This window comes from Rhinopithecus bieti, unplaced genomic scaffold (assembly GCF_001698545.2).
Source record: "Rhinopithecus bieti isolate Rb0 unplaced genomic scaffold, ASM169854v2 scaffold_1014, whole genome shotgun sequence".
Lineage (NCBI taxonomy): Eukaryota > Metazoa > Chordata > Mammalia > Primates > Cercopithecidae > Rhinopithecus > Rhinopithecus bieti.
The window spans coordinates 4,444,585-4,456,802 of record NW_016803499.1 but is presented as its reverse complement, the minus strand read 5'-3'; the positions used below and the strand labels follow the sequence as shown (position 1 = coordinate 4,456,802).

General features: G+C 50.6%; 1 protein-coding gene across 2 annotated transcripts in view; it reads left to right on the top strand.

Annotated features, from left to right (window-relative positions):
- SHANK2 (SH3 and multiple ankyrin repeat domains 2) overlaps positions 1-12,218 on the top strand; it is a 667,466-nt gene that overhangs the window by 213,877 nt on the left and 441,371 nt on the right. For both annotated transcript variants that reach the window (XM_017887194.1, XM_017887185.1), the window contains exon 10: positions 11,897-11,963. In XM_017887194.1, the coding sequence (XP_017742683.1) occupies positions 11,897-11,963 (67 nt within the window). The remainder of the gene's footprint in view (positions 1-11,896; positions 11,964-12,218) is intronic.

Here is a 12,218-nt window from a genome sequence, read left to right as displayed (position 1 = left end):
GGCTGTTTCCTCCCCAGCCTCTGGGGATACCGGCAGAGACCTAGGCAAGTCTTGCTCAAATGCTCAGGGTCCTCCTCTAACCTGGGAGGCTCACTGGGTCACCCGGCATGGAACTACTCCTACAACAGCTTCCCAGTCCTCAGCTGCTTCCTCTGGCTGGGGGCCTGGCCCACAGTGCCCCTGAGCCAGCACTTCAGGAGGTGTGGACGTTGCTTGCATCAGTCTCGCCTCTATCTGGTCAGCCCTGTCAAGGTAGGTATAAGGTCCTGGAGCAACCAGGGGCTTCTGGATAATACAGATCAATTTGCAAAGGCCCTGGCCCCGTATGGGGTTTTAACAAAGCCCCAGGGAGCTGTTCTGGAACCACAGAGGCCTCAACTGCCTCTCCAGACTCTGGGCTTTAGCCTGGAGATGGGCAGAGACTCCCTTGGAGTTTGCAGGGGAGCTCGGCGACCCCTGACCTTGGTGAGCCAGGAGCCCAGGTGCCCTCCCTGCCGTGTTTGGAGGATGCTCGTAATTAAAACATCCTTAACAGGCCCTGGGGTCTTTGGGCATCAGTGGCTTCCTGAGTTGCCACAAGAGTCTGAAATAGATGAAGCCTGGTCATCTGGAAGGAAACAAAGACAGGGACATCCCAAGCCCTCGGTTTCCCTTGTGCCTTTCTGAGGAGCCATTTTCCGGTTACGATGAGGAGGTGTCAGGATCACAGAGCCGCCTCTAAATAGCTCTCTGGGTCGGGAGGCACATTTCATTTTGGCAAGAGAAGGAGGCTTCGCTGGGGCAGCGGAGTGGCTTTCTTCCGAGTTCTGGCTGCGGATCCCAGGAGCTTGTTGAGTGAGTGATGAGGAGAGAGGTGGCCTCCACCCTCGCCCGGGCTCTGCCTCTTGGTGTCAGAGAACAGGTCGCATTGTGGGTACCGTAGTAAGGCCACAGCCTCTCCAGGGCCCTGGCCACCTGAGAGCCACTCTCAAAGGTGACAGTCCCGTTCCGTGGCATCCTCACCACTGTGAAGATCATTCCCATGCATTGCCCATGTCCCAGACCCGAGCAGGAAGGCAGAGCTTTGTGGCACCTTATCAGAGCCCGGGGCTGGCCTGCGTGACAGGTGCAACAGGCTGGACACTGTCTTAGTCTGTTCAAGCTGCCATCACAAAATACCATAAACTGAGCTGAGTGTAGTGACTCAATCCTGTAATCCCAGCACTTTGGGAGGCCGAGGCTGGCAGATTACTTGAGGTCAGGAGCTTGAGATCAGCCTAGCCAGCATGGTGAAACCCCGTCTCTCTGCTAAAACTACAAAAAATTAGCAAGGCATGGTGGCATGCACCTGTAATCCCAGCTACACAGGAGGCTGAGGCAGGAGAATCGCTTGAACCCAGGAGGTGGACGCTGCAGTGACAGGAGATCGTGCCACAGCACTCAAGCCTGGGCGACAAGAGCGAAACTCTGTCTCAAAATAAATAAATAAACTGGGTGGCTTATAAACAATAGGCATGGATCTGTTATAGCTTCAGAGGCTGTGAGTTCAAGATCAAGGGCCAGCAGATGGGCTGTCTGATGAGGGTCTGCTTCCTGGACGGCGGTCTTCTTGCTGTGTCCTCACATGGCGGAAGGGGCGAGACTCTTTCTGGGGCCTCTTTTCCAAGGGCACTAATTTCATTTATGACGGCTCCACCTTCATCACCTTATCACCTCCCAAAGGCGCCAGCTCCTAACACCCTCACACTGGGGTTTCCATTTCAACACATGAATTCAGAGGGGGCCTCAAATATCCAGACCATGGCAGAAATCCGCCCGGCCCCTGGGCTCAGGGAGAATCATTTTGTCATTCAGAATGCAGGCTTACACGAAGCAGGAAGAGCGTCACAGCAGGCCAAGTTCAGTGTTAGCTGGTATAGGATGTGGCACTTTGTGGTGTTCAGTGAAGGGTGGGTGGCTTAAGCCCAGGAAAGGTATTTTTCCACACAATGCTGGAGCCATCTAGGGAGCTGTCTTGAAAGGAATTGCCTGATATAATGGGAGCAGTGGAATTCAGATCCTCGGAGAAACCAGACAGCCCCAGGTCCTCCTCGCCTGCCTGTCTGGCTGGCTCATTTCCCGCCATCAAGCCAGTGCAAGTCCCGAGTCCCTGTGGGGCTGTCCTTGCTCCTGGCATCATCCCACTCCACCTTCCACCATCCTGAGACCATGCCATGCCTAAGAGCACCCAGGCTGTTCCTCACATTTCCCCACTGTATTAGTCCACTTTCACGCTGCTGATAAAGACATACTTGAGACTGGGAAGAAAAAGGTTTAATGGACTTACAGTTCTACATGGCTGGGGAGGCCTCACAATCATGGTGGAAGGCAAGGAGGAGCAAGTCACATCTTACATGGATGGCAGTAGGCAAGGGGAGCTTGTGCAGAGAAACTCCCCTTTTTAAAACCATCAGATTGACTGGGCATGATGGCTCATGCCTGTACTCCCAGCACTTTGGGAGGCTGATGCGGGCGGATTACTTGAGGTCAGGAGTTCGAGACCAGCCTGCCCAACATGGTGAAACCCCATCTCTATTAAAAGTAGAGAAGGTCAGGCGTGGTGGCTCAAGCCTGTAATCCCAGCACTTTGGGAGGCTGAGGTGGGAGGATCACGAGGTCCAGGAGATGCGCAGACCAATCCTGGCTAGTAACATGGTGAAACCCGCGTCTTCTAACATAAAAATACAAAAACTAGCCAGGTGAGGTGGCGGGCCCCCGCTGTAATCCCAGCTACTCGGGAGGCCCCTTTTTTGGGAAAAAAAGCAGGAAATGCGTGAACCCAGGAGGCCGGAGCTTGCATGAGCTGAGATCCGCCACGCAAGCTCCAGTAACGGGGCCACAGAGCAAGATCACTCCGCGTCTCAAAAAAAAAAAAAAAAAAAAAAAGTAGAGAAATTAGCCAGGTGTGGTGGTGGGTGCCTGTAATCCCAGCTACTCAGGAGGCTGAGGCAGGTGGTGAACCTGGGAGGTGGAGGTTGCAGTGAGCCGAGATCACACCACTGCACTCAAGCCTGGGTGACAAAGTTAGACTCCATTTAAAAAAAAGAAAAAAATCAGATCTTGTGAGACTTACTCACTATCACAAGAACAGCATGTGAGAGACCCGCCCCCATGATTCCGTCATCTCCCAAGAGGTCCCTCCCACAACACGTGGGAATTATGGGAGCTACGAGATGAGATTTGGGTGGGGACACAGAGCCAAGCTTTGTCACCCGCTTTGGTCTTTAAGTTCCTCAGAGGCTGAGAGTGCAGCTTTTTAGGTGAGGCATGGGATTGCAGTCCACACCACCTGCGGGACCTGAGCAGGTAGCTTCACCTGCTGTGTTCGCCAGCCCCCAGCCTGCCTGCACCTCCTGAACACGCTCGGGCCCTGTGTGCACCAAGCACCGTCCTTTGGCACGAGACTCAGATAATTTCCAGGCACCCACCGTGTGGTGGTCTGATCCTTCTCACCACTTATTGCTCGAGTGGTTCGTGTCTGAGTTTGTGGGGCAGGCAATACCAAGCAAGGAACCGGTGCCCCCATGAAATCTACAGGTGTCCTTGATGGGGTGGGTGCAAGGACTGGGTGGATAGCAGGGGCTGCCTAATTTACTACAGATTAGGGAAGTGAAGGAAGCACCAGATATGAGGGTCTCTGCTGGGAATTTGGGGTGCTGCTCCTGGAATGGACTTCACCTGCTTACACAGCATCAAAGTGCTGCATTTTGGGGAGAAGGAGGGTTTGGGGCTCAACAGAGCTCAGGGCTCTAGGAAGATGTACAGGTGGCATTTTCACTGGTTCTGCAGGGCTTTGCATCTGGCCCACAGCACCTTCTCCTGGTACTCCAAAGCTGGACGGTGGCTTAAGAAGAGAAGGGAGAGGAAGTCTCTGCAGTGTTGCAATGCAGGTGGCAAAAGAGACAACAAGGCTCCAGGAGTCGGGGCTTCCAGCTGGTGGTCATGCACAGAGTGTGTGGCAGGGGTCTGGACCCACCTCGAGCCCTGGGACCCCAGCCCCTCCTGGACAAGCCCTGGGCACCTGTACTGTCTTTCCCAGTGACACTTGCCAATGACGAGTGTGATGGATCGAGTTCCCGGTCTTTCTATGATCCTAAGTCCTAGTGGGCTGTGATTGTCATATTATAGGCTTCGAAGGTGTGCTTCAAAGCTTGAGGCTAAGATAATGTTGATTTTATTTTATTTTATTTTATTTACTTTACTTTATTTTATTTTGACACAGAGTCTTGCTCTCTCTCCCAGCCTGGAGTGCAATGGTGCAATCTTGACTCACTGCAACCTCCGCCTCCCAGGTTCAAGCAACTCTTCTGCCTCGGCCTCCTGAGTACCTGGGATTACAGGCGCCAGCCACCATGCCCAGCTAATTTTTGTATTTTTAGTAAAGACGGGGATTCATCATGTTGGGAAGGCTGGTCTTGAACTCCTGACCTCAGGTGATCCACTCACCTCAGCCTCCCAAAGTGCTGGGATTACAGGCATGAGCCACTGAGCCCGGCCGGCTAAGTTAATGTGAGATGTAAGCATTTGAGGTGCTAAGGAGGAGATGGTTGTCAATTTTTGAGTTAGGAGAATAGATGGAGACTCCCCCTTCTCCCCCAGTTGGTAGATCAGTGGAGTGGGGCCATGCTGTCTCCTAGGCTTGGTTCCCGAGATGCACCGCCCTGCAAAGTGGCTCCTGTTGAAAAAAAAAAAATGTGAGCTCCCTCTTGACATTCCTGCATCTTTAGGGGTCCCTGTGGCCCTGAGTGCCAAGAGCAGAGCCCCCAGGGCTCCTGGCAAGGTGTCCATCTGCTTTCCTCTACTTGTTAATCCCAGTGCCATCTCTTACAGGAGGCTTTGCCAGCACCAGCAAAAGGTCCCCATCTCAGATATGATTGCTTCATTCCAGGAAAACCCAGTTTACGGCACCGAGGACTTACAACTGGGGGTGATTCCCACAAGAACTCATCCTGTGGTGCCCTCATCGCACAAAACTTCAGCCATCGATGCTGCCTGGAACTGTAGATCACACTTCAAATGCAGGATGTCATTCATAAGGTCACAGCAAAGGCTCCAGAAAGTGATGCTAACTCTGTCTTGGGGCAAGAGCTAAGGGGAGCCCCCTGAGAGGCAGCCCCCAGGGGCACAGCAAGAAAGCCCAGTTCTGAGGGAGACAGATGGGGAGGCGGCGGGAACTGGGACCTTGGCCCCGCTTGGCTGAGAGAGGCCAGCGAGGGAGGACGCCCTCTGCATCTTCCCTGGAGGCCCCGCCTCTCCCTTTCCTTTGAAATCCACAGAAGAGAAACACAGACTGTTGCTTTGTGTTACATAACTCTTGTTTAAATGTCCATAAAAGGCCTTCCTCCTTCCCAGCCAGCAGATACGGAAGTGAGAATTAGGATGATTTAGAATGCCAGTGAGGCGTCTCATACAAATGCCCAGTGTGGTGCAGTGACACTGCCCGGGTGGCCGCCTGCTGCTCTGCTGTCCAGTGGCATGGCACAGAACTGGCTGCCCATCATCTGAATTCTCCCAGCCTCCTGTCTGTCCAAGGGTGCCAGCCAGGCGTCAGCCATGGAGACATCCTGCCTGTTGCTGTTTTTCAGGGCTCCCTAGTATTGTCTGTCCCCAGATGCTTTCCAGGGCCATGGTTTCTTGTCACCTCCTCGCTGCAGAAGCCAGGGTTCCCTTTGCTCCACGTGTGGATTCCTCCCATGACCTGCCAGTCAGTGCCTTCTGCACTGACCTCTGACCTTCCTCCCTCCACACATCTTGTCTGTCTTGCTGGCACATTCACCACGTCTGACATTCATCCTGCTAACCTTTGCCTGAGCTGTAACCCCCGCTAGGTGCTCCTTCTCCAGGTACTCCAAAGCTGGTGATGTCTTATGAAGGGAGGCGACAGGGAGTCTCCTTGCATCCCGTGGGGGTGAGGGGCTCCTTCCTGCGCTGGGTTTCTGTTTTTTTTTTTTTTTTTGAGATGGAGTCTCGCTCTGTTGCCCAGGCTGGGGTGCAGTGGCCGGATCTCAGCTCACTGCAAGCTCCGCCTCCCAGGTTCACGCCATTCTCCTGCCTCAGCCTCCCAAATAGCTGGGACTACAGGCGCCCGCTAGTTTTTTGTATTTTTTAGTAGAGACAGGGTTTCACCATGTTAGCCAGGATGGTCTCGATCTCCTGACCTCGTGATCCGCCTGTCTCGGCCTCCCAAAGTGCTGGGATTATAGGCATGAGCCACCGCGCCCGGCCTCTGGGTTTCTTGAAACCCTAACATTTCCCCCTCAAGGTTGCATTATGGTCGTACCCCGCAGGCAGGCATCTGTCTGTATTCCCGAAATGTTGTTTGAAACAAGGGAGGAGGAGGACAGTTGAATGAATGGGGGGAAAACAGGTGAGCTGTAGAGAGCTGAGTTCTCGTTTCTTCACTGGCTCCCCTCCAGCCTCTAGGGCTCTGAAAAACCTGGACAAAGCAGCGTCTGTTCTTACAGGACTTGTCCTTCCCCTGTGCAGGGCACTTTTCACCGTAGAAGATCCTGTGGGTGCCCAGCCTGAGTGTGGCTTGTCATAACCCTCGAGAATAATTTGTCATTTGTTTCTTGTGCTTCTAGTTTTTACACAGGTGTTTGACCTGTGATTATATCATAACTTTTTTAAAAAATGCCCTAGTCCATGAAAATGACAGCATATTATATGCTAAGGTGATTAGACGAAGATTTTGAACCCAAACGGCTTGAGTGAATGTCTTGGCTTCGGTGCTGACTGTGATGTGGAGCAAGTGTCTTAATCGCTCTGTGCCTCAGTTTCCCCCTCTGTCAAGTAGAGATAATGGTGCCCACTTCATAGAGCTGTTAAGATCAAAAGAGGTCGCTCCCGGGAACTCACTCAGAGCAGCATGTGGCACCTGAGCCCTGGCTGTATCTCTACTGTGAGTGTTCTTTTCGCTGCTATGTACACCTGCAGCCACAGAGACAGACCCCATACTCTGTCTTCCTCATGTCACCCAGACCAGCAACCTGACAACAGCTGGACAACACTGAGCAATGCTGAGACATCACATAAGAGCCAGTTCCCTCTTCCTTCTCCCCGAGGCTTTTACTGGGAACCTGTGATAAGCCAAGCATAGGGTGGGCAGTACCAGAGGACAGGCAGGAGGCTGCTTTCTGCCAAGAGGATTTTCTAGGCCTTGAAATCATCAAGGGGAGAAGCAGTCAGGCAATTATCACAAGTAAATGTTTGCATTGTTCTCATTTGCCTTATGAGCTGAGTCCTTTAGACCAGCAGGGAGGTGCCTGGGCTTAAGCTCCTAGGGCTTTTCTTTGGAAGGAGAATCCCGGAATCACTAGGGGATGGTCCACGTGTGTGGTACTTCAGCAGCTGTCCTAGGTGTGCGTCCAAGTGCAGATGTGGCTGTGCACTTGTGTGTATCTGACTGTGCATTTTTGTGGGGTGCTGGGTGACCTGGGGGGTGGGTTACCTTTACAATGAGCAGTCTGCAGTGTTCAAAGATGTAGTCAGTCATCATTGTTCTAACCATGGCAACCTTTTTTTTTTTTTTTTTTAAGACCGAGTCTCGGCCGGGCACGGTATCTCACGCCTATAATCCCAGCACTTTGGGAGGCCGAGGCAGGCAGATCACGAGGTCAAGAGATCGAGACCGTCCTGGCGAACACGGTGAAACGCCGTCTCTACTAAAAATACAAAAACATTAGCTAGGCGTGGTGGTGGGCGCCTGTAGTCCCAGTTACTCAGAAGGCTGAGGCAGGAGAATGGTGTGAACCCGGGAGGTGGCGGAGCTTGCAGTGAGCTGAGATCGCGCCACTGCACTCCAGCCTGGATGACAGAACAAGACTCTGTCTCAAAAAAAAAAAAAAAAAAAAAGACTGAGTCTCGCTCTGTCACCAAGCTGGAGTGCAGTGGCACGATCTTGGCTCACTGCAGTCTCCACTTCCCAGGTTCAAGTGATTCTCCTGCCTTAGCTTCCAGAATGGCTGGGACTACAGGTGCATGCCACCACACCCAGCTAATGTTGGCATTTTTAATAGAGATGGAGTTTCACCATGGTGGCCAGGATGGTCTCCATCTCTTGACCTAGTGATCCACCTGCCTCAGCCTCCCGAAGTGCTAGTGTTACGGACATGAGCCACAGCGCCTGGCCCATAGCAAACTTTTTTAGGGTTGATTGGCCACGTGCCAGGCACTGCTCTAAACCTTTACTTGTGAGATCTCAATAAATCCGCACACCAAACTCATTTCACAGGTGAGAAAACCTAGGTTTGTGGATTACACATAATGCCCAGTGTCACATAGTACAAGTCTGGATTTACACCCAGGCAGCCTGGGCCAGAGCCCATGCCCTCCACCTCTGTGGCAGCATCCCTCTGCCAGTCTGCCCGTTTCACCTCAGGCGTTTGGCAAGGGCTGGTCTGTAGGAATGCGGGAGAGATTCCTGGGCCTTGTGGGCAGAGAGGCCTCGGGCCATTCTGGAGCCAGCACAACCATCAAGGCCCTGGAGAAGGAAATGTCTGGCTCAGCCTGAGCAGGCCAGGGCATGGGTCCACATTGCCTAAGTTGAGTTCCCAAAGCTGAGTTGGAGGTGGGTTGTAGGAAGAGGTGGTCTCCCTTTGGGAGGAGGGCACCTCGGCTTCTGTCTCTCTGAATGTGGCCTGGAGACATGCCTATCTCTACAGCCACCTTTTCTACCTTCATGCCCAAGGGAAACCACCACTCAGGAAGCTTCCCCCACATCTTAGTCTGTTCTCCCACTGCTATGAAGAAATACCTGAGACTGGGGGAAAAGAGGTTTAATTGATGCACAGTTCCACATGGCTGGGGAGCCCTCAGGAATCTTACAGTCATGACATAAGGCACCTCTTCACAGGGCGGCAGGAGAATGAGTGTCAGCAGGGGAAGTGCCAGACACTTATAAAACCATCAGATCTCATGAGAACTCACTCGCTATCACGAGCACAGCATGGGGAAAACAGCCCCGGTGATTCAATTACCTCCCACTGGGTCCCTGCCTCAACACATGGGATTAGGGGGACTCAAGATGAGATTTGGGTGGGGACACAGCCGAACCATCTCACCCCACAACTCTGCCCTGTGGTCCTGCCCACAAGTCTTTGGGCAGAGAGCATCTAACTCTTGAAACCAAGGGGTGGATCCGATGATCTCTGAATTCCTTTCAGGGTTGTTTTGCCTTTTCTTGAAGAGTGACACACATTTGTGACCACATAGCTCTATCACCCTCTTCTGTCAAATCCAAAACGTCCGACAGTCTTCTTTCATTTGTTTTATCTCCGTCCCCTTCTGTTCAAACTGGCAGTGTTCCTGCTCTTAGAATCTCATACATTATCAAGTGATGTTCCAGCCGTACCCTCGGTGTTTGTTTTGTTGCAATATGGATAGGCTTTTTCATTTTTTGCCATATGGATAGACTAAGAATCTTCCAAATCTTCAAGCTCTGGTTCCTTTTTGCTTTACAATTCCTTCTTTGATTCATCTCTCTCCTTTTGCATTTTACTATAAGCAGTCAGGAGGATCCAGCTGCTCCTTCGACACTTTGCTTAGAAATCTCCTCAGCTAAATATCTGATTTTATCGCTCACACACTCTACCTTCCACAAAAATACTAGAACACAGTTGAGCCAAGTGCTTTGCCACTTTAGAACAAGCATCACTTTTCCTCTAGTTTCCAGTAACGTGTTCTTCATCTCCATCTGATATCTCAGCAGAATCATTCTAACATTCATATTTCTAGCAAGCACCTCAAAACTCTTCCAGCCTGTAATCATTACCCAGTTCCAAAGCAATTCCATAATATTTTTAGATATTTGGTTTTTTTCACCAACACCATATTTATTAAAAATATATATAGGCCGGGCGCGGTGGCTTCAAGCCTGTAATCCCAGCACTTTGGGAGGCCGAGATCACGAGGTCAGGAGATTGAGACCACCCTGGCTAACACGGTGAAACCCCGTCTCTACTAAAAATACAAAAAACTAGCCGGGCGAGGTGGCGGGTACCTGTAGTCCCAGCTACTCGGGAGGCTGAGGCAGGAGAATGGCGTGAACCCAGGAGGTGGAGCTTACAGTGAGCTGAGATCCGGCCACTGCACTCCAGCCTGGGCAACAGAGCGAGACTCCGTCTCAAAATTATATATATATATATATATGTGTGTGTGTGTGTGTGTATTTGGCCAGGCACAGTGGCTCATGCCTGTAATCTCAGCACTTTGGGAGGCAGGCCGATCACTTGAGGCCAAGAGTTTGAGACCATCCTGGCCAACATGGCAAAACCCTGTTTCTACCAAAAAAAAAAAAAAAAAAAAAAAAAGGAAAAAGTATATATGTTAATTAGCCAGACATGGTGGCACATGCCTGTGATTCCAGATACTCGGGAGGCTGAGGCACAAGAATCACTTGAGCCTGGGAGGCAGAGGTTGCAGTGAGCCAAGATCACACCACTGCACTCCAGCCTGGATGACAGAGCAAGACCCTGCCTTAAAAAAAAAAAAAAAGTGTGTGTGTATATATGTATATTATGAGACATTTCAGAATAGACTGCTGCTGCCAACAGTCAATAATTCTAAATAAAGTCCTAACTTATTCTACAAATTTGAGCTTTAAAAATATTCTTTAGGAAAAACAAAATTAAAACAGAAATCTGAGGAATGTGACCTAAACGAAAGGTCCTTTGAAGCCTACAGATGCCCTAAGTAAGGAAGAAAAAAACACAAAACCAAAAATCTCCCACCCTACCTTACCAGATCACCTCATACACACAAGAAGAAAGGTTGATTTAAATTAAACAAATGAAGTAAGCCCATGTTGGGAAGATGTTATAGATATTTGTTACAGCCACACCCCACTCCTGACGCTAAAGTTTGCATTTGTTTATAGTTTATTGTAAAGAATTGGCTCACATGATTATGAGGTTGGCCAATTTGAAATCAATAGGTAAGGCTGGAAACTCAGGAAGGAGTTGATGCCTCAGTCTTGAGGACAAACTTCTTCTGTAGGAAACCTCGATTTCGGCTCCTAAGGCCCCCAGCTGATTGGATAAGGTCCACTTACAGTATGACTTGACATCAGCATATTGTAGATGTATGTGTGTTTCTGCAGGCTGGCATCTGGATGCCTGGCTCTTTTGTGGGTTGTATGCATTGGTCCTGAGCCCAGTGTCTCTCCTTCTGAGGCACTGTGTGCCTTGCCCGTGTGGTCTCTGGTTCTGGCCTTCCTTCCAGGTCTCCATGGCCGTCCTAGGAGACTTGGCTTTACCTGCCTGGCTGTTCTCCCATATCAAAGATCATGCATCTTTAGGCAACAGATCTGTAGGGCCTGAGTTGGAACAATTTCCTGTAGGTGATGGCTTTGGTGCCACCCATCTGGCTGTGCATCCATCTGTGGGTAGAATTTTTCCCACAGAACTAAAATCCGAGGAGTTTTAAATGCTTTGTTTGAGGTTTCCCCGTCTCTCCAGTTCTGTAGATTGGCATGCATCTAATCGGATAAACAGGACTCCGGGGTGTGAGAGCTGGAACTAATCAAGCCCCGTGGGAACACTAGACATAGTCAACGGGGAGATTTCCAGACGCAGGCCTGGTTGAATTCTCAGCTGCTGTGTGGGTGATTTGCCCCACATGCCTTCTGGACAGAGGCCCCCACTCATGTAGGTTGTAGAGCAATGACAACCTTATCATCATAGAACAGCCAACTGCTTTGAGAGAAGCAAGTGTAGTGGTTGGCAAGTTCGGAGGATGAGTGTTGATGGATATTGTGGCTGCAATTTTAAGAGCTGTGATTGGACTCCTTTTGGTGTCAGGCCTTCAGTGATGTAATAGTGTATGCAGAAATCATTGTTCTGCAGGTGACACTTAACTTAATGTGATTTTCACTTTGCAGGTGGCCATAATAGCAGGCAACTTTGAGCTGGCAGAATACATCAAGAACCACAAGGAAACAGACATCGGTGAGTAGGCACGTGGAGAGACTGGTGGGGTTTGGTTTAGAGATGCTGTGAGGGGTCACTCACCAGCTTTTTAAAATGCTCCTAAGATTGGTTTAGAGCCTGCTTTTAGCAAAACTTCACATAGTATTAGCCCATGTTCTGTCTCTGGTCTTAACTTTTTAAACTTATGGTGGGGATGGGGCTAAGGAAGACCTTAGAGGTTAGGCTGTCTGAAACGTGCTTCTCTAGAAGGGTGATGTTCTAATCTATTCTGAC